The sequence below is a fragment of the Mandrillus leucophaeus genome, unplaced genomic scaffold, assembly GCF_000951045.1.
Source record: "Mandrillus leucophaeus isolate KB7577 unplaced genomic scaffold, Mleu.le_1.0 Scaffold577, whole genome shotgun sequence".
NCBI classification, from domain to species: domain Eukaryota; kingdom Metazoa; phylum Chordata; class Mammalia; order Primates; family Cercopithecidae; genus Mandrillus; species Mandrillus leucophaeus.
The window spans coordinates 985,883-1,006,138 of NW_012106219.1; the positions used below are offsets into that span (position 1 = coordinate 985,883).

At 43.9% G+C, this 20,256-nt stretch overlaps 1 protein-coding gene and 1 pseudogene across 1 annotated transcript in view; one reads left to right on the plus strand and one right to left on the minus strand.

Moving 5' to 3' along the window:
* The window catches only part of RB1 (retinoblastoma 1), a 198,301-nt gene extending 179,697 nt beyond the window's left edge, over positions 1-18,604 (minus strand). The window contains exons 1-2 of the mRNA XM_011998626.1: positions 18,281-18,604; positions 14,896-15,022 (exon numbers count right to left, since the gene is read on the minus strand). Of these exons, the coding sequence (XP_011854016.1) occupies positions 14,896-15,022; positions 18,281-18,417 (264 nt within the window). The 5' untranslated portion in view covers positions 18,418-18,604. The remainder of the gene's footprint in view (positions 1-14,895; positions 15,023-18,280) is intronic.
* LOC105552846 lies at positions 1,638-5,846 on the plus strand (annotated as a pseudogene).
* Positions 18,605-20,256: the final 1,652 nt, after the last annotated feature.

Genomic DNA, 20,256 nt, shown 5'->3' on the forward strand with positions numbered 1-20,256 from the left:
ACACCCTATAAATTAAAAATTCTTCAGCTGATGAAAGGCATCTACAAAAACCCCACAGCTAACATCTACTTAATGGTGAAAAACTGGATGGTCTCCCACTAAGATCCAGGAAAAGACAACAATGTCCTTCTCATCATTCTATTCAACATTCTATTGGAGATTTTAGACAAAGCAATTAGGCAAGAAAAAGAAATAAAAGGTATCCAGATTTTAAAAAAAGAAGTAAAACTATCTCTATTTGCAAATGACATTATTTTACATATGGAAAATCCTAAGGAATTCACTAAGAAACTATTGAAGCTAATAAAATAGTTCACCAAGTTTTCAGAGTACAAAATCAACATACAAAAATCACCTGTATTTCTATATACCGCTAAGAAATATGGAAACAACCTATGTGTCTGTCAACAGTCAAGTGGATAAACAAAATGTAATATATATAAACAATGGACTATTATTCAGTCATAAAAAGAAAAGTGATCCTGTCACTTGCCATAACACAGGTGGACATGGAGGCCATTACGCTAAATGAAATAAGCAGACACAGAAAGAAAATTATTGCATGATCTCATTTACATGTGGAATCTAAAAATAAGGGGTGTCACCAAAAACAAATGCAACAAAAACAAAACTAAGTAAATGGGACTTAAACTAAAATGTTTCTGCATAAGCAAAAGAAATAATTAACAGAGTAAACACACAACCCACACAATGGGAGAAAAATATTTACAAACTGTACATCCAACAAAGGATCCAGAATCTACAAGCAACTCAAGAAAATCAGCAAGGAGAAAACAAATAATCCCGTTAAAAAGTGGACAAACTAGGTGAATGGATTGGTTTTTTGTTTTTGCTTTTGCAACACAGTTTCACTCCTGTCGTCCAGGCTGGAGTGCAATGGCGCAATCTTGGCTCACTGCAACCTCCGCCTCCTGGGTTCATGTCATTCTCCTGCCTCAGTCTAGAGAGTAGCTGGGATTACAGGCGCATGCCACTACGCCCAGCTAATTTTTGAATTTTTAGTAGACACAGAGTTTCACCATATTAGCCAGGCTGGTCTCGAACTCCTGACCTCAGGTGATCCACCCGCCTTGGCTTCCGAAAGTGCTAGGATTACAGACGTGAGCCACCGCGCCCGGCCGAACGGACATTTTTCAAAAGAAGATACACAAATGGCCAACAAACACGAAAAATACTCAACATCACCAATCACAAGGGAAATACCAATTAAAACCATAATGAGATACCACCTTATCACAGTCAGAATTAGCCTTATTAAAAAGTCAAAAAAGGGTGCGGGGCGGCGGCAGTGGCGCGCGCGGAGGCGGGGCCCGGGCGGAGGGCCTTGCGCCTCGTCACAGCATGGGGGGCTGAGGTGGACATGGAGGCCATTATGCTGAATGAAATAAGCAGACATGGAAAGAAAATTATTGCATGATCTCATTTATATGTGGAACATAAAAAAGGGGGTGTCACCAAAAACAAATGCAACAAAAACAAAACTAAGTAAATGGGCCAGCCTGGGAGACCCCGGCCCGCCGCCTCACCGCTGGAGGACGAAAGCGCAGGCAGGGTCCCGGCGGCGCGTGGCAGGGGGCCGGGCCGAGTCAAAAGTCTATTTAAAAAGCGGTTAGAGGATGCCTCGGAGTGATAAAGACCTGATCCCTGGGGCGTTTGGGGACACTGGTTGCAGTTTCATCACAGTCGATCTGGACGCAAAGAGAATTTCAAGAGCTTGTTGGTCAGGTCAAGAATAAATCTATGCGTGATGTCGTCCTGATCCTGGGTTAATAGTCGTCGTCCTTTTTAAACTGCAAAGAAGCATTTGCAGGCTTTATCTCATGGGCACCGCTTGCCAACCTTTTTTTTTAATTTCTATTTTTTATTTTTTTGAGACGGAGTCTCTCTCTGTCACCCAGGCAGGAGAACGGTGGCGCGATCTCGGCTCACTGCAAGCTCCACCTCTCGGCTTCAAGCGATTCTCCAGCCTCAGCCTCACGAGTAGCTGGGACTACAGGCTCACACCACCACGCCGGCTAATTTTCGTATTATTAGTAGAGACAGGTTTTCACTGTGTTGGCCAGGCTGGTCTCAAACTCCCGACCTCGCGATCCGCCCGCCTCGGCCTCCCAAAGTGCTGTGATTACAGGCGTGAGCCACTGCACCCAGCCGCCAACCTTTTGAGGACATGAAGTTGGCAGAAAAATAAAGCGTCGTCCCTCTGCGCGTCCCTCCTCGTCTGCTAGAACGTTTCTCAGGAATGCTCCTCCAGGGATTGCTCCCCAGTCCTAATGGGAGGCCTTTGGTCCACCACGGAGCTTTAGGTTCCCCGGGTGCTTCTCGGAGGCTGACGAGGGCGTGGAGAACGTCTCGGTGAGCGCACCGGTGCAGCACGCTGCAGCGCAACGGGGCTGCCCGGGGCACCAGCAATGAGCGCGCTGCACTGAGAGGCCACAGGGCAGACGCCAAGCCAGCTGCCAAGCCCACCGTGCACAAGGAGTAGCCCGTATTGCCTGCCTGTGGTCTTGTTGCTGACTTTGACCCCACGGGGGAGGAGGAAACTGCAGACTTTGGCCCGTTGGTGCTAGATTAAGACAATGACGATTCCATGGACCGGAACATTGGGGAAGCCATCCAGGAGTACCTGAAGGCAAAGACTGGAGCCGCACAGGCAGGGGCTGGCAGGGGCGAATCAGGCACAGCCCAGCCTTCCAGGGCCGCAGGCAGTGGCAGTAGATGTAAGCCAGAACCATCTCACGGCAGTGCCCCGACTTCCGTATGTCCCCCTGAAACTTGTACCTGGCTCAGGTGGTGGCCCTGGCAGCCCGGTGAGATCCAGTGAGGACTAGGGTTCCGCCTCCCCCGGCAGCGCGAGCAGCAACCACTCCTTTCAGCAGAGCATTAAGGCGGAAATGGAATAGTTTCTGAATGAGAAGAGACAGCATGCGAACCAAAAATGTGATGGGTCAATAGATAAAAAACCAGACCCAAACGAAAATTCGACCAAGTCACTCTTGAAATCCCACCAAGAGTCAGCGGCAAAGGTGGCGCATCGGCAGGGTCTGATGGGCGCCCATAAGGAGTTCGCCTTTTGCAAACCTCCCGGGTTAGCAAAGGCGAACGTGCAGCCCTGAAGCCTCAAGTCCAAGGTCACGACCAAGCAGGAGAACAAGGGCAGCCCAAAGCCAGCAGCCCCTTGCCGCCCTTCAGAAGCACCACAGAATAAAAGTGGGGTCAAGAGGAGCGCCGGTGCCCTGAGAAGGGGAAAGCGAGTCATGAGCTCGGCACAGGCGCCCGAAGCGTCCGACTCCAGCAGCAACGACGGCACTAAGGAGGCCATCCAGGTGTACTAGCTGCAGAAAACACGCAAGGAAACCAACGGGGACCTGCCCCAGAGGGCCCAGCTCCGGGAGGAGAGAGGACGCCTGACCCTTCCGCACTACAGCACAAGCAGCGCCACAAAAAGTGCCTTGCGCGAGACCCACAGAAAAACACCCAGCTAGAGGAAGCCAGTGGCCACCAAGGCCACAGACCCTTGCCCGGGACGCCTGGACGCTGAGCATTCCCCACAAGCTCCCGAAGAAAACCAAAGCTCCGCCTCCAGCGAGCCCGGCTTCCAGGAGCGAGTTTGTAGAACGGTCCTCGTGCCAGGCAGACATGTCCGCTGAAGTGACGTGCGCGGAAGCAATCTTGGGCATTTCCAAGACTAGCCTGCCAGACCCGTGTAAGGCAGCAACAGGTCCCTGTCTGCAAGCCCACTCTTCTACTCCCCGAACGTGCCTTCCCACTCTGACGGCGACAGTAGCTCCGTGGACAGCGACGACAGCATCAATCAGGAAATCCAGACGTTTTGAACCTCAAGGCACATTCGGGGAGTTTGCTGACCAGAGGTGAGAGCTACTCGCAGGCTGCCCAGGGCCCACTTTCACCGCCTGGCCCCAACAGCCAGACCAGTGGCCCCAAGGCCCCTCTCTCTAAAACACCGGACCCACCTCTGAGCTGCAAAAGGAAACGTAGAGGCGGCGGCCACGCCGTGAGGCCATCCACGCCCAAGAAAACGCGGGAGGTGGTGAAAGATGGTAGCCAGGATGCCGACCACAGCCAGGTGTGAGCCGAGCCGGGCCATGAGAGGCGGGACCTGCCCGTCCAGGGCAAAGCCAACGAGGTCCTGGGAGGGGAGGGCGCAGCCAGGGGGCCCGGCGACACTCGCATGACGCAGGGCCAGGGTAAGACAGATGAAGCGAGGCGTCTGGACGACAAGGAGAGCTCCAAAGAGCAGCTCCCTGGACAGTGACGAGGACCTGGACACGGCCATCAGGGACTTAAGGTCCAAGTGAAAGCTCAAGAAGCGTTGCAAGGAGCCCAGGGCTGCGTGCAGGAAGAAGTTCAGGTTCAGCACTGCCCAGACGCACTTCCTGGAGCAGCTGGGCGGGCTCTGGAGAGACTGGAAAGACCGAAGCCCGCCAGTGCTTAATAGCTGACTCTCCAAGTCCACGAGAGACAGCGGCGAGGGCCCAGGGAAGAAACCTCCCAGTGTCTGTGGCAGTAATGGCAGAGAGGAAGAAGCAGGAGGGCGCCAGGAGCCAGGACACGGCCCCAGCCTTCCGAGTGAGGGGACCCGCCTCTGCCTCCACCTCTGAAGGGAATCCATTCCCCAGGGAATGCCAGGGCCCAGCTCCCAGCCCCGTCTCGCTGTCTCACGACAGCAGTTCAGTGCACAGTGACGATAGCATCGAACTGTAGATTACTAAGTTTTTGGCGGAAAAGGCCAAGGAGTCTGAGCAGTTCAGAAGTTCAGGCAGAGGGCCCTGCTGCTTTCGGGACTGGGGGCTCATTCAGGCCAGACTTGCTGGGCAGGAAGGAGCCGGCCCCACCGCCTGGCGTGTGCACGCAGAGCCAGAGGGCCAGGGGGTCCTACAGCCAGCAGAAGGGCCGTGAGGTGCAGAAAGCGCTGGAGCACAGGGCGCAGCCGGCCTGTTCAGCCAGGGCGGGCAGGGGCTCCCCGCTGCTCCGGCCCAAGAGGATCCAGCACCACCGAGGAGCACCAGTGGCAGTGTCTCCGCCAAGGGGCTCTCAGAGAGCAGGAGAAATGTTTACATTCAGAAAGACCAGAGCTCACAAGGGGCCGAGAATGCTGCCAAAAGTGCTTTTGGTCAGCTGCCCAGCAGTGCCACAGCGGGCACCGAGGCAAGAGGTGCTGGGGGGACCTTTCACTTGGGCTGCGGGAGCTGGGGCTTCCTCACCCCCAGCCAGGTACCTGAGAGGGACTCTGGAGCCCAGATCGACGACACCCTGCCCTGGAGCGACTTCACCCTCCGGAGCCTATGGGCTGCGCTCCGAAGGTAGAGATGCGGAGTAGAGGCGGGGCGTCGGGAGCGGAAAAACCAAGGGTTCCGAGGGCCCCGCCCAGGGCCTGCCCAGCCTACCTCTTGCGGGCTTCTCCCCGTGCGGTCCACCCAGCTCTTCCATTTTGGAAAGGGTGTCTCCCGGGGGTGCAGGCAGCCGGTCTCTTCAGCCCCCACATGAGGCTGCCTCTGCAGGGCGCGTCCTTCTCGGCCTTCAGGGAGGCCCAGGCCGAGCCCAGCCCTGTCTTTGGAAGCCCACACTTGCTGGCGAAGAAGGACGGCGGGCCCTGGCCAAGCTGGAAGGCACAGACAGGGCTGAGTTTGCCCGACAGGAGGAACTCGGGCTCAGAGGAAAGTATTTTAGACCTGAGGTATTGACGAAGGGTCACCGATAGGGACGACCAGGACCAGGACGCCTTGGACGGGGACGCCTTGGGCAGTGACTTCAGCGACACTCTGCGCACGGAGGACAGTGGCAGCAGCTCAGCAATGAAGGTCTAAGCCCTCGAGTTGTGGGTTCGTGTCCCGGTTTCCGTGCATTTGTGGAAAGGGGCATATCTGTGCGTGTATCCGTGTGTATGTGTGACGGTTCTGTGGTTGCAGGGAGGGGAAACAGGAGTCCCTTATACATAGCCCTGTATAGACGTACACCAACATGAAACAATGCTTTTATTTAACAGATGTGTCCTGGTAAATATGATTTTTGTAGCTATCTGTAAATTATTTAAAGTGAGGTAAAAAATATTTTTAGAAAATACTGTTGTTCAGTTTTGTAGGGTGTTTCTAACTGCAGTTTTCTGTGTTCTGCATACAAGTCTTAGATTAGAAAACATTTGGTTCTTATCATCGCAGCCAAGTTCACAGACTCTGATGTTTTTTGGTTTTTTGCTGGTGACAATGTCCATCGGTGGCAGCAGTGGTAGCCTGAGGAAGGCCAAGCTACCCTCCCCGGGAATCTCTCAGATGCCCCAAGGTATCTGTCAGGAAGCTCGCGGGACAGCATTTTTTATACAGAGGACATCCCTGCCCCCTTGCCGCCCCCTGATCCTTGGAGGCCAGAGCACATTTGAAAACTGCAGTCACAGCCGTCCCCTGAAAAACGATTTGAAGCACAATGGCCAGCAAGCACGTGAGGGCTCCCTGTTGCATGTGAAATCCCCCGCCGATGTCAGTAGCAGCTGCTCTGCAGCTCAGCCCTGGGTCTGGGTGGATTCATGTCCAATCTTGTTCAAGCACTAGATGATTCTAACGTCTAAATAAACCCCTTTTTGTATGGAAAATAAAGTAAAAAAAAAAATAGATGTTGGTGAGGATGCAGTGAAAAGGGAATGCTTATACACTGTTGGTGGAAATGTAAATTAGCACAACCTCTATGGAAAATAGTATGAGGATTTCTCAAAGAACTAGAAGCAGCAACCATTCGATCCAGCAATCCCACTACTGGGTATCTACCCAAAATAAAAGAAGTCATAATATCAAAAAGAGACCTCCACTTGTTTACTGCAGCATCATAATTCACAGCTGCAAAAGTATGGAATCAACCTAAGTTCCCATCAACTGATTAGTGGATAAAGAAAGTGTGGTATATATCTCAACAAACTAGGCATTGAAGGAACATACTTCAAAATAAGAAGAGCCATCTATGACAAATCCACAGCCAACATCATACTTAAGAGGCAAAAGTTGAAAGTGTTCTCCTTGAAAGGCAAAACAAAACAAGGATGCTCTCTCACCACTCCTATTCAACATAGTATTGGAAGTCCTACCCACAACAATCAGACAAGAGAAGGAAATAAAGAGCATCCAAATAGGAAAAAAGGAAATCAAACTATTCCTGTTTGCAGATGATGATTCTATACCTAGAAAAATCCCATAGTCTCTGCTCAAAAGTTCCCTCAGCTGATAAGCAAAGTTTCAGGATATAAAATCAATGTACAAAAATCACTAGCATTCCTATGCACCAACACCACCCAAGCTGAGAGTCAAATCAAGAATGCAACCCATTCACAATAGCCACAATAAAGAATAAAATATCTAGGAATACAGCTAACTAGGGAGGTGAAAACTCTCTACAAGAAACACTGCTCAAATACATCAGAGATGACACGAGCAAATAGAAAAACATTCCATGCTCATGGATAAGAAGAATCGATATCATTAAAATGGCCACACTGCCCAAAGCAATTTACAGATTCAATGCTGTTCCTATCAGACTACCAATGACATTCTTCACAGAATTAGGAAAAAGAAAAAAAAAAAAAACTATTTTAAAATTCATATGGAACCAAAAAAAAGCCTGAATGTCCAAGGCAATCCTACACAAAAAGAACAAAGCTAGAGGCATCACATTACCCAATTTCATCCTTTTAAAAGATGTAGTACAAAGGATACGAACTAGCAAATACATAGGACAAACAAGTCCAGAAATCTAACGTACAACATGAAGACTATAATAAATAAAATGGTATTGTATTAGAGATTTTTGTTAAATACATAGATTTTAGCTCCTTTTTTTTTTTTTTTTTTTTGCCAAGGCTGGAGTGCAGTGGCGCGACTTCAACTCACTGCAATCTCCGCCTCCCGGGTTCAGGTGATTCTCCTGCCTCAGCCTCCACAGTAGCTGGGGACTACAGGTGCCACCATCACACCCGGCTAATTTTTTGTATTTTTAGTAGAGACAGGATTTCACCATGTTGGTCAGGCTGGTCTCAAACTCCTGACCTCAAGTGATCCACCCACCTCGGCCTCCCAAAGTGCTGAGATTATAGGCATGAGCCTCCACGCCTGACTGATTTTAGCTGCTCTTATCCAAAAAAATTAGATTTTATTTCTATCCAGCTACAATGAATAAGCCAAAAAGGAAAGAAAACAATTCCATTTATAATAGTATCACCAAGAATAAATATTTAGAAATAATTTTCAACTATAAGATTTATACTCTGAAAACTAAAAACACTGTTGAAAGAAATTAAAGAAGACTTAAATGAAAAGACATTCCATATGCACATATCTGAAAACTTTGTGTTGTTAAGACGGCAATATTCCCCAAATTGATCTACAGATCCAACATAATCCCTATCAAAATCCCAGCTGCCTTTTTTTAAAACAGAAATTGACAACTTGATCCTAAAAATTCACATGGAAATTCAAGCACCAAGAGTAACCAAAGTAATCTTGAAAAAGAAAATCAAAGTTGGAGAACTCACACTTCCATATTTCAAAACATACTACAAAGCTATAATAATCAAAATAGCATGGTACTATAAGAATAAACATACAGAGCAATGGAATAGAACTGAGACTCCAGAAATAAACCCTGGCTTTTATAGTCAACTGATTTTCAATAAGGGCACCAAAACAATTCAGTGAAGGAATAGTCTTTTCCATAAGTGGTGCAGGGACAACTGGATATCCACATTCAATAGACTGGAGTTAGACCTCTTCCTCACATCATACACAAAAATTAACTCAAAAAAAAAACAACAAAAAAAACCCCAAGACTTACAAGTAAGACCTAAAAATCATATGACTCTTAGAAGAAAGCATAGAATAAGTCATCATGACCTTGGGTTAGTCACGGCCTTCTTAGATACAACATGAAAAGCCCAAGCAACCAAAAAACAACAACAACAACAAAAAAAAAACAAATAGAAAACTGGACTTCATCAAAATTAAAATCCTACGCTCCAAATGACATCATCAAGAAAGTGAAAACGCAACTCACAGAATGGGGGGAAGTCTGAAAATAATATATCTTATAAGAGACATGCATAAAGAAGCAGCTTTAACTGCATCTTAAAAACAGAATTTAGGCTAAAGGAAAAAAGAAGGGTATTCCAAAAAAAGGGGGAGACAGCATGAATATAAATACTAAGGGAGGAGAACACAGGCATTGGGGGCCATCAATGGAAATAAAAAATAAGACTGGAAGGAAGGTTAAAGCACAGACTATGGAGAACTACAAACACTGAGACAGTTTGGACTTTACTTCTTCATAATGGTGGTGGGAGCATGGGCGAGTGTTACAATGGAGGCTATTGAGAGTGGGTTGTAATAATGAAAAATAAATTTTAAAGCAAAAGGGGCAAACTGTAAACCAGTCTTTTCTAAAACTCAGGCACAGGATGGATGAGATGGAGAAAACAAGAGACTAGTCAGAAAGAGGCACTAAAACATGCATTTAAAAATGCCCAAATGACATAAGCTTCCACCTTCTGAAATTAAAAAAATAAAAAGGAAACTAAAACCAAAGCAAACAGTAAAAACCAAGCACTGCTGGTAAGAGAAAGGAAGGGACAGATGTGAGAGGCAATGCAAAAAGATAACTTGAGATTGAATGGATAGGTTTAAAATAGGAGTCTGGCATAGTTTTAATTAGTCCTATGGATAGACAATATCAAGGCAAACCTGTAAAGGAAGCAAATGGTAATGTAAAATTCCACTTCTTCCTAGAATGCAGAAAGCTGCAGAGTATTGCTCCCACCCTCACAACAAGAACAAGCCAGATAAGGAATAAAAACATAACCTTTCTTGAAATCAACATATCCTTTCCTTATATTTCAGATTAGTTTCCCCTAAAAAAAGGAACCTCTAGTGAGAGAAAAGATATAAATAATGGCTCATCTGTGGCACAGCATGAAAGGAAGAGACACAGGGAACCCTAACAAAAGTAAAAAGTATTCAGCTAAAAATTTTTAATGAATGCTGATTACAAAACAACAAAAATCCATTTAAATATAAAAAATAAACAGGTTAAAACCAAAATGAAGGTAAAAGATATATAATGTAAACAGTGATCACAAGAAAAGTGGAATGGATATGTGGACACTGCAGAACAAAAGATACAAATTTGGATAAAAAAGCACACTGCATAATGATAAAGGTACCAATTTACCTAGAAGGCATAAAATTTCTAAACTTGTATGCACCCAAGAATAAAGCTTTAAAATACACTAATAAAGGCCAGGTGTGGTGGCTCACGCCTGTAATGCCAGCACTTTGGGAGGCCGAGGAGGGCAGATCACGAGGTCAGGAGTTCAAGACCAGCCTGACCAACACAGTGAAACTCCGTCTCTACTAAAAATACAAAAATTAGCCGGGTATGGTGGCACATGCCTATAATCCCAGGTACTCAGGAGGCTGAGGCAGGAGAATCGCTTGAACCCAGAAGGCGGAGATTGCAGTGAGCCAAGATCGTGCCACACACTCCAGCCTGGGTGACACAGCAAGACTCTATCTCAAAATAAAATAAAATAAAATAAAAAATACATTAATAAAAAACAGAATTTAAAAAGGTCATTCTAATTATAGTTGGAAGCTTCATATTTCTCCCTCAATAATTAGTAAAATACACAGAATGAAAATCAGTAAGGATATGGATGATCTACTGTACCTTTTCTATGTATAGATACACAAATACTTACCATTGTGTTACAATTGCCTACAATGTTCAGTACAGTAACATGCTGTACACGTTTGCTGACTAGGAGCAACAGGCTATATACCACACAATGTAAGTGTGTCATAGGCCATACCATCCAGGTTTGTGTAAGTACATGCTATGATGTTCACACAACAATGAAATCACCTAATGACACATTTCTCAGATGTGTCCCCATTGTTAAACAACACATGACTGTATTTATTTAAAATATAACCACCATATCACAAAAATAAGTGGCTCTATCAAGGGCAATATATCCCAAAGCTCTTTGAGATATGTATATACCCATACATTTCATATACATATATATGTATGTATAACAAAAAGCCTATGAGGTTCATATTCAGGCATTATTTCTGCCTTACAGATTAGCAAACTGAGACTCATAGAATTAACCAATTTGCCTAAAATCATATAGCTACAATATAATTACAACCAAAGTTTTCTGCCTTGAGGTCCAAGGCATTTTCCATTCTACCACACTGCCAATGAAGATGCAGAAAGTACACCAAAATTCTAACAGCTGATTCACCTTAAGTCACAATATGAACAGCACCTTAGCCAATTTCTTAATGGAAAGTCCTATTCATATGCTATAAGCAGCATGAACACAATCTAACCTTATGAACAAAGTTAATCTTTATTATTACACTTCACTAAATATTTAAAAAAAAAAAAATTTTTCTAGACAAAATACCACAAACTTTAAAGGGATTAATACATGCTTTCATGTATGCATAAACAACTTTTCTGACTCTAAAGTACTTAAAAATAAGAGTTTTAACAAACATACTGCATCAAAATCACAACAATGCATTTAAAATTATAACCATTTTAACTGATATCCTAAATTCTCCAAAAAAAATTACATTAATGATAAAATTTTCTGGGGTATTTCTTAAGTAAAATTATTCTGTTTCCAAGACCTAATATACACACTCATTGACTCTAATAAGAGCTTTATATGCATTAATTTATTTAATCTGTACAATAACTCCAAGATCCAGAAATTATTGTCAGTCCCTTTTACAGATAAGAAAACTAAGGCTTGAGAATTGTAGATAACATGTTCAGGATAATGGATTTAGGACATGGTATACCTGTTTGACTCTTAATCCTTGCTCTTAACCCATCCTCTATCCCAGTAAACATCACCTACTTTCTATTGTTAAAAAGGGGTTTCCTTTTTTGACAATATTCCTCCTCTTGTTTCAAAGAAGACAGACAACTGCCACTAGAATAGCTGCACTGGAAACATATTCATTCTGTCATTACATGTGCCTCTTAGAACACACTCTATCACATTCTCCCTTAGATATTATTATATAAATGAAGGTTAAATTCTCAGGCCAACCCTCAAAAACTTAACTGTCACTTAAAATCATATTTCAAGGAAAAGTCTGTTGATTTATAACACAACAACAGGACATCATCTTCTGTTATACCCTTCAAAAGCATACCTCAAATCCCAAAAGTAACATGAAATTCCCTTCTTACCTTCCTCCAGTACCTAGCCATAAATAATTTCACACATCCTAGTCCCCATCATGAGGTCCATTAGGAAATAACATTTAAATTGGGCCAGTTCCCAGGGAAGGTAGAGACAAAGCCAGGATGAAAAAAGGGTAATAAAGCAGTAATATTTGCTTAAATATGTATTCAATTCTGAAGCTCAAAAGAGCCTCTACTGTTAAAACTATTATTTTTATAGTTTAGTACAAAAAAAATAAGTTATGTGAACTAGGCTGGAAACCTAACTACTATATCAAACTTACAAACAGATTTGGAACACAATGCACTTATAAATTGAAAACTACAGTATGTATACTCACTAATACTCTCTATAATCAGCTATCCCAAAATTTCTGAACACCAAAAATCTAGTATTTTAGGAAGAGAAAAGTGAAGGAGCTCTGATTCCATTTAATTGTATATGCACAAAAACAGCTTTGTACATGAAGTACCCAAGTCAGTTAAAATATACACTAGATGCCTGGGGATTATAATACCCAAGTCATACATTCAAGATACTTCAGTATTCCTTTCTTTTTAGATAAGAAATGTGAGACTATGTTCAATTCTTTGGAAATTATGACACTTGTTTTCTCCTTTTTACTGCCAGAGATTTTATTTAATGGTTTTAAACACTTTTCTTATGGGATATACATAAACACATTCTGTTGTGTTAATCAGATCAGTAAAAACATATATACTTTTATACTACTATTTTGAGAAAGTAAATTCATTAAAAGTATCTGTCTGAAGTGTAATCTACCAATAATCATCAAGAGTCATAAAAATGTTCATAGCTTTTGATTTAGTAATTCATCTTATACGAATTTATTCTAATAAAATAATCAGAGATTCATTCATTAATTTATTTAACAAATTATCAAGGACTCACTTTGTGCCAGGCATTAGTCTTACGAATACAAATGTTTATTACATTATTTTATAGCATCAAAACGTTGGAAAAAACCTAAATATCCAGTAAGAGTTAACAAATTAAAATATATCCAATAGCTAAAATATTATACTATCACTAGAAACTATATTACAAAAAATTTAATAACATAAGAAAATGCTCATATGAGAAAAAAAACAGGAAAATACAAAACTATGTGTAACTACATGTAACTATACATAACTACATATATAATCTCAAATTTATATTTGAGATCTTATTTCCTAGGGACCTTGGTCAAGTTACTCAACCTCACTCTACTCGGTGTCTTCATCTGTAAAAATAAAGATTTTATATTTCATCTCAATGGTTTTTAAACGAGTTATTTGTAGATTTGTAAAGTTGATTGTTGTGTGTGTGTGTGTTTTTTTTTTGAGATGGAGTCTTCTCTGTTGCCCAGTCTGGAGTGCAGTGGCATGATCACAGCTCACTGCAAGCTCTGCCTCCTGGGTTCAAGCGATTCTCCTGCCTCACCCTCCCAAGTAGCTGGGATTACAGGCATCTGCCACTATGCCTGGCTAATTTTTTTATTTTTAGTAGAGATGGGGTTTCACCATGTTGGCCAGGCTGGTCTTCAACTCCTGACCTCAAGTGATCACCCACCTCAGCCTCGCAAAGTGCTGGGATTACAGGTTTGAGCCACCACGCCCAGCCTTATTTTTGTTTGTTTGCTTGTTTATTTATTTATTTATTTATTTTGCAACAGGGTCTTCTTCTGTTGCCCAGGCTGGAGTGCAGTGGTGCGATCTTGGCTTACTGTAACCTCCGCGTCCCAGGTTCAAATGATCCTCCCACCTCAGCCTCCCAAGTAGCTGGGACTACAGGCACACGCCACCATGCCCGGCTATGTAAAGTTCTTATACTATTGCCCCAGTACATATAAAACTCTAGTAATTATTTGCTGCTTTTATTAAACATATACATTTATACATATGCAAAGAAAAACATGAAAGGAATATATCAAAATATTTTCAAGATCCTGAATTCTAACAAAACTAATTCTGAGTCAATCAGGAAATCTGAACACTGATTGCATATTAGAAGGTATAAAAATTATTTTATAAGGTATGGCAGTGTTTTTTTAAAAGTCCTTGTATTATAGTGAATAAAATACAACTAAGACCTGCTTTAAAATTGTTTGGTGGGAGGCATATATGGAGGGATTTTTTTCAACCTTTTTTTTTTCTTTTTGAGACGGAGTCTCGCTCTGTTGCCAGGCTGGAGTACAGTGGCACAATCTCCGCTCACTGTAACCTCCACCTCCTGGGTTCAAGCAATTCTCCTGCCTCAGCCTCCCAAATAGCTGGGACGACAGGCGCACACCACCACACCCTGCTAATTTTTTTTTTTGTATTTTAGTAGAGACAGGGTTTCACCATGTTGCCCAGGCTGGTCTCAAACTCCTGAGCTCAGGCAATCTGCCTGCCTCGGCCTCCCACAGTGCTAGGATTACAGGCGTGAGCCACCGTGCCCAGCCTCAAACATTTTTAATGTTAGCAGAGGTAAATTTCCTCTGGGTAGTGAAATTATTATTAGCTTTTATTGTCTTTATATTCTTCTATCTTTCAATTTTTATATAGTGATGTGAAGTTGTTTTTAAAATGAGAAAAAAAAATTTCAAAACATTTTAAGAAAATCCTTACCAATACTCCATCCACAGATGAAACTTTCTCCCAAGTTAACCAAGCTCTCTCTCTGACATGATCTGGTATCTTTAATTTCTGACATAACGCAGTAAAATCAGGTTCTTCGGTTTCTTCAAACTCAAGCCTACCAAATGAAAATAATCATATAATTGGCATATACTTATAAATCAAATTGATTCAGTACACACTTGTTTCAATAGTTTGCACATGACACTACTGTGAAAGAGAACATTATTAAATACTTTAAGATCTTATTTTATCATAGAAAAAATTACACTTCAAATTTAAACATGATTATCCTTTTCATGGTCATTCCAAAACAAGGATACCACACAGTGAAAAATATTTGCTTGCATGGTAAGTCAAATATACTTCAGAGCAGCAAAACACTTCTGTGAAGGAAAATAAATGTAACAGCTAAAGCTGTTTGGGAAAATAGGACAAAGATAACAAGAAGAAGATAAAAACCCATATATAATATTATACAATTCAACACCAGTAACTTTGTTAAGCTGTAGTCTACTCTTATCAATGTTTCACATAACCTCTCTACCTACTAGCACATCTTACATGATGTGACTGCTTATTTTTGTCCTTTCTCCTTAACAAAGACAAGCATTCAATAAATTCTTGTTGGCTAATTCCTTTTCATTCATCTAATTTCTATGTGACATCTAATAATAATAATAGTACGAAAAATAATTCATAATTCTTGAGTATTTACTATGATCCTATAGAAAGTACCTTAAACATATGGTTTCACTGAATCCTGACATCAGCCCTTTTAGATAAGTATTCTCATCTGTAAAAATAGACATTTACAGATGTGTGTCAAATCAGAGAAGTTAAAGAACTTACCTGAGGTCTCAGCCAGTAAGAGGTAAACCACCATGTGAGCCTAACAATCTAACTCTATAATCCATGCCCTTGACCACTATTCTAGATTGCCAATTCCTCCTTCAAAACATAATTCGTTGTTGTTTTTTTTTTTCTTGTTTTGAAATAGGGTTTCACTCTGTCATCCAGGCTGGGGTGCAGTGGTGAAATCATGGCTGACTGCAGCCTCAAACTCCTGGGCTCAAGGGATCCTCCCACCTCAGCCTCCTAAGTAGATGTGCTTACAGGCGTGCCACAGTGACTGGATAATTTTTTTTTAAAATTTTTTTGTAGAGACAGGGTCTTGTTTTGCTGCCCAGGCTCCTCTCAAACTCCTGGCCTCAAGCGATCTTCCCACCTTAGCCTCCCAAAGTGCTGGCATTACAGGCGTGAGCCAACATGCCTGGTCAACTTTTTTGTTTGTTTTTTTAAAGACTGGGGTCTTGCTTTGTTGCCCAGGCTGGCCTCCAACTCCCAAGCTCAAGCAATCCTCCCGCCTCAGCCTCCTGAGTAGCATGGACTACAGGTACATGCCATCATGCCCAGCTCGAAACATGATTAACCTTTGATTATTTCAACAATGAATGTGGTATGCTGTTCCTAGTGACACTTTCCCTTCCAGCTACATTACTTAGGCCAGAGATAAGGCAACAGAAATAAGATCTCAACTCTCAAATTAGGAATGGAATCTGTCACTGGAAGTGCAGTTGGACTGAGCCCTGATTCCATCTCCAGGCAAGATGCTCAGCATCAGACTGCACGGCAGTGGTTCTACCCTTGCTGGTTAATTTATAGAGTTCAATTGTCTATGTTAATGAAACCCTTTGTGGGTAAGGATAATCAAGAACAGACTGTATCTTGTATGGATCTGACTTATAAGAGAATTTTTTTATCGTTCCATTACTTAAAATATATAAAATAATGAGTTAAAAAATGAAAGAAACAGTCCTCTTTTTTCCAAGCAGTGGTCAGAACGTCAATATTCCTGGTTACCCTACATTAGAGTATGCTTCTAAAGCTGTGTGCATAACATGGAATTCTTTAGAGTAGCCATTACTGCATTTTCCAAAGGGAAATTTGCAAGAATTGGATACATCAGAATTTAATCAGAAACTAAAGTCATGTCTTTTCCCAGAACATGCCCCAGACGTGGTTTTTAATTTTTTTGTTGTTGTTGTTGTTGTTTTGGTTTTTTAACAAATATGGTTTTTAACTGACCTATAAGACAGTCCATTTAAATATATAAATTTTTAATAGCCTTCCACGGGCCATTTCCTAAATCCCACTTCAATCTTTTCTGCCGTTAATTCTGTTAGTGTCTACCGAGTGGAAAGAAATGGGTGAGGGTGAAAGGATTTGGTGATGGGCAAGAATAGGGGAGAAAATAGTGAAAAACAGAAACAAGTCCCATTCCTCCTGCAATGAACTTGTAATCTCAAAGTAGAACCAGTGCTGACAATAATAATGACAATTACACTCTTTCAGTCATAGCTATTTAACCATAAAGTAGTACAATCAAGAAAAGTAAGATGATGCAATACAGTAAATACTTCCCTTCAAGTTCTAGTGCATTCGCACGGACTTGCTTAAATTTAGATTCCAGTTAATAAGGGAAAACGAAAATTTCCATTTGAGCACAGAACCACTAATTTTGTGCCAAAAACAAAGGCAAAAAGACGGGACACCAGGATCGTTGCTGGTTCAAAGTCAAAAGGCAAAATGGAAGTAATAATGAGACAAGCTGAAGCCGACTAACACGCAAGAAGAGTTCATCCAACAGAAAAAAAAAAACTTTAGAAACTTTCAAGCACTTCTGGTAAACGTCTCACGAAAGTTTTGCCCATGTATCAGTTCCTCTAAAGAGTTACATTCCATCAATCACTACAGATGGCTTTGAGTCCCCAAGGCCTCGATGCATTATTGTTCTAAGGAGAAGCCGCAAGGCTCCTGAGCCGAGTATCCTGCAGGCAATGGACACTCAGGACCCTGTGCTTCTTGTCCAAGGCTTTCTGGTTGGCCTCTCCCACGAATGGAGTTCAGATGCAGTGCACGCCCAGAAGAAAATACTTCCCAACTGTTGCATCGCGTGAGACCAAAACTGAAAGTCAGACGACCACCGGAGTACTCCAGTTCTCAACCGGTGAAGAACTCTCCCACACACACCATTTTTGTATTTTTATTTTTCATTTTTTGCGTCTGATGGACGCTCGCAACGACCCTCTGCCTCTGAGCCTCACAAGAGGGAACTGCACCTGTCACTTCGTTCAGGACCCTAGACCCACCCGCCCGACACGTGTCAAGTTAAAGCCAAGACCCCACGCCCGCAACCCCAAAATCCTGTCACCATTCTGCAGACGCTCCGCGGTGGCGGGGGGCAGGGAGGGCGTCTCCTCACGCCGGGACCCGGCCCCCGGCGAGGACGCGTCCCGCCGAGCAGCCTTGGCGCCAGCCCTACGCACACGGGGCGCCCTTCCCGCGTGAGGCGGCGGCGGCTCTGCTCGCTCACCTGACCAGTGGCAGGTCCTCCGGACCGCTGTCCTGCTCTGGGTCCTCCTCAGGAGGGGGTGGCGGCGGCGGTGCCGGGGGTTCCGCGGCAGCGGCGGCGGCGGCGGCGGTCGTTTTTCGGGGGGTTTTGGGCGGCATGACGCCTTACCGAGGCGGGAGCCAGCGAGCTGTGGAGGAGAGCCGGGGAGGGCGAAGCGCGCGCACGTCGGGGCACGCCCCGTCCTCTCCTGACTCCCGTTACAAAAATAATTTCAACGTCCCCTGAGAAAAACCGGACGCGCCTTCCCCCGCCCGGCAACTGAGCGCCGCGTCCAACCGCGGGAAAACGTCACTTCCGCCCGCGGCGTCACGTCCGCGAGGCTCCCGGGCCCGCCGGCGTTTGTGGGGAACTGGGGCGCTGGTCGGTGCGCGGGCTGGGACGCTAGATGGGAAGGGATAAACTGGGAAACCTGGCGTGGGTCCAGGAGCCTTCCCAGAAGCATCCGGCGCAGCCCGGACGTGTTTCTACCCGGAACCACCCCCTCCAAGCCGAGCTGCCCTTAACTGGGCTATACAAAGAATCTGGCGGGTGACTGTGGGCCGTATCCCTATCCCGAGGTCTGATAGGGAAGACGCTCGGGCCCCGCAGGTAGTATCTGGCTAGTGCACCCTCGGCGGGCGCGCCGCTCTCCTTCTCTGGGCGGCGCCCGCCCTCTCATCCCGCTTAGTCCGTTTTGCAAACTCGGCCAAAACAAAAAGAAACTTGGAGCGCTAGTAGATGCTGAACTTTACCAGTCACTAGAAGATACAAAATGTTAGACAGTTGCTGGCCTTTTGGGGGATCACTGGTTAGGGAAAGGAAGGGAGGGAGCTGTGGGGAATGAACGGATAGTAGTGTAATAAAAGATGATAGTGGTGTAAAAACGGGAAGCACCGTGGAAAAGTCTAAGGAAGATTTTCAGGGGAGCAGTAGCTGTTGAATAGAAGTTTGTCAGGCAGGCCTGACATTTACTGTGTACCAGGAACTGTGCTGGCCACCTTACATAATTATCTTATTTAATCCCCAGGAACAGCCTTTTTTTTTTTTTTTTTAACTTTAAGTTCCAGGATACAGATGCAGAACGTGTAGGTTTGTTACATAGACATACGTATGCCATGGAGGTTTGCTGCACCTATCAACCCGTCATCTAGGTGTTAAGCCCTGCATGCATGTAGCTAAGAAACAGCCCTTTCAAATGGGTAGTATTAGCTAGTCTAGCTTGCAGATGAGGAAACAGGCTCAGAGGAGGTAATTAATTTGTCCAATACCAGGGCAGATGGGTAGCAGAGGATTTGAACTCAACTCTATTTGATTCCACTTGTCCATTACATTATGTTGATGAAGAAAACAGTGACAGAGAAGGAGCATGTGCAAAGGCACAAAGACATCAGAAAAGAGCTTGCTGGGACTACCACCATCAAACATTGGCTTAAAGCTGTATCACTTCTATGTCTTGGTATTTATATCAATAGATTATCTAGTTTGAGTACATGTTTTCTTCTCTTTGGCAGGCACTGTTATTGCTCACTCTGAACTCACCAACTGAGAAGGAATGAGATTGTTTGTGCTGTGAATAAAATACAGTTGTGCTCTGATGTAAATCCACTCATCCTGGAGTAGCTGAGCAAGGTCTAAGGCAGGAAGAACCTTCAAGCAGGTCATGGCTGTAAGCCTCCTGAGTTTATCCCAGCAAGTTGTATAAGAGATTATCTTTTTGTCTGCATATCATGACATATGTGAGGATGTGTAAAGGTTTGCAAGCACTGGCCTACTCAACAGCCAATCCTACCTAACTTCAGAAATCTTTCTTGGAGGGCAAATGTCAGGAGGTAGGGCCCAGACCCAGGTCCAACTACAAAGAATGAATACAATTAAAGTGCTACTTCCATTCACCTCACCCCAGATCAGTTTAGGCAAGAGCTCAGGATGCAGTTTAGACATTTGAAAGGTAAGGAGTA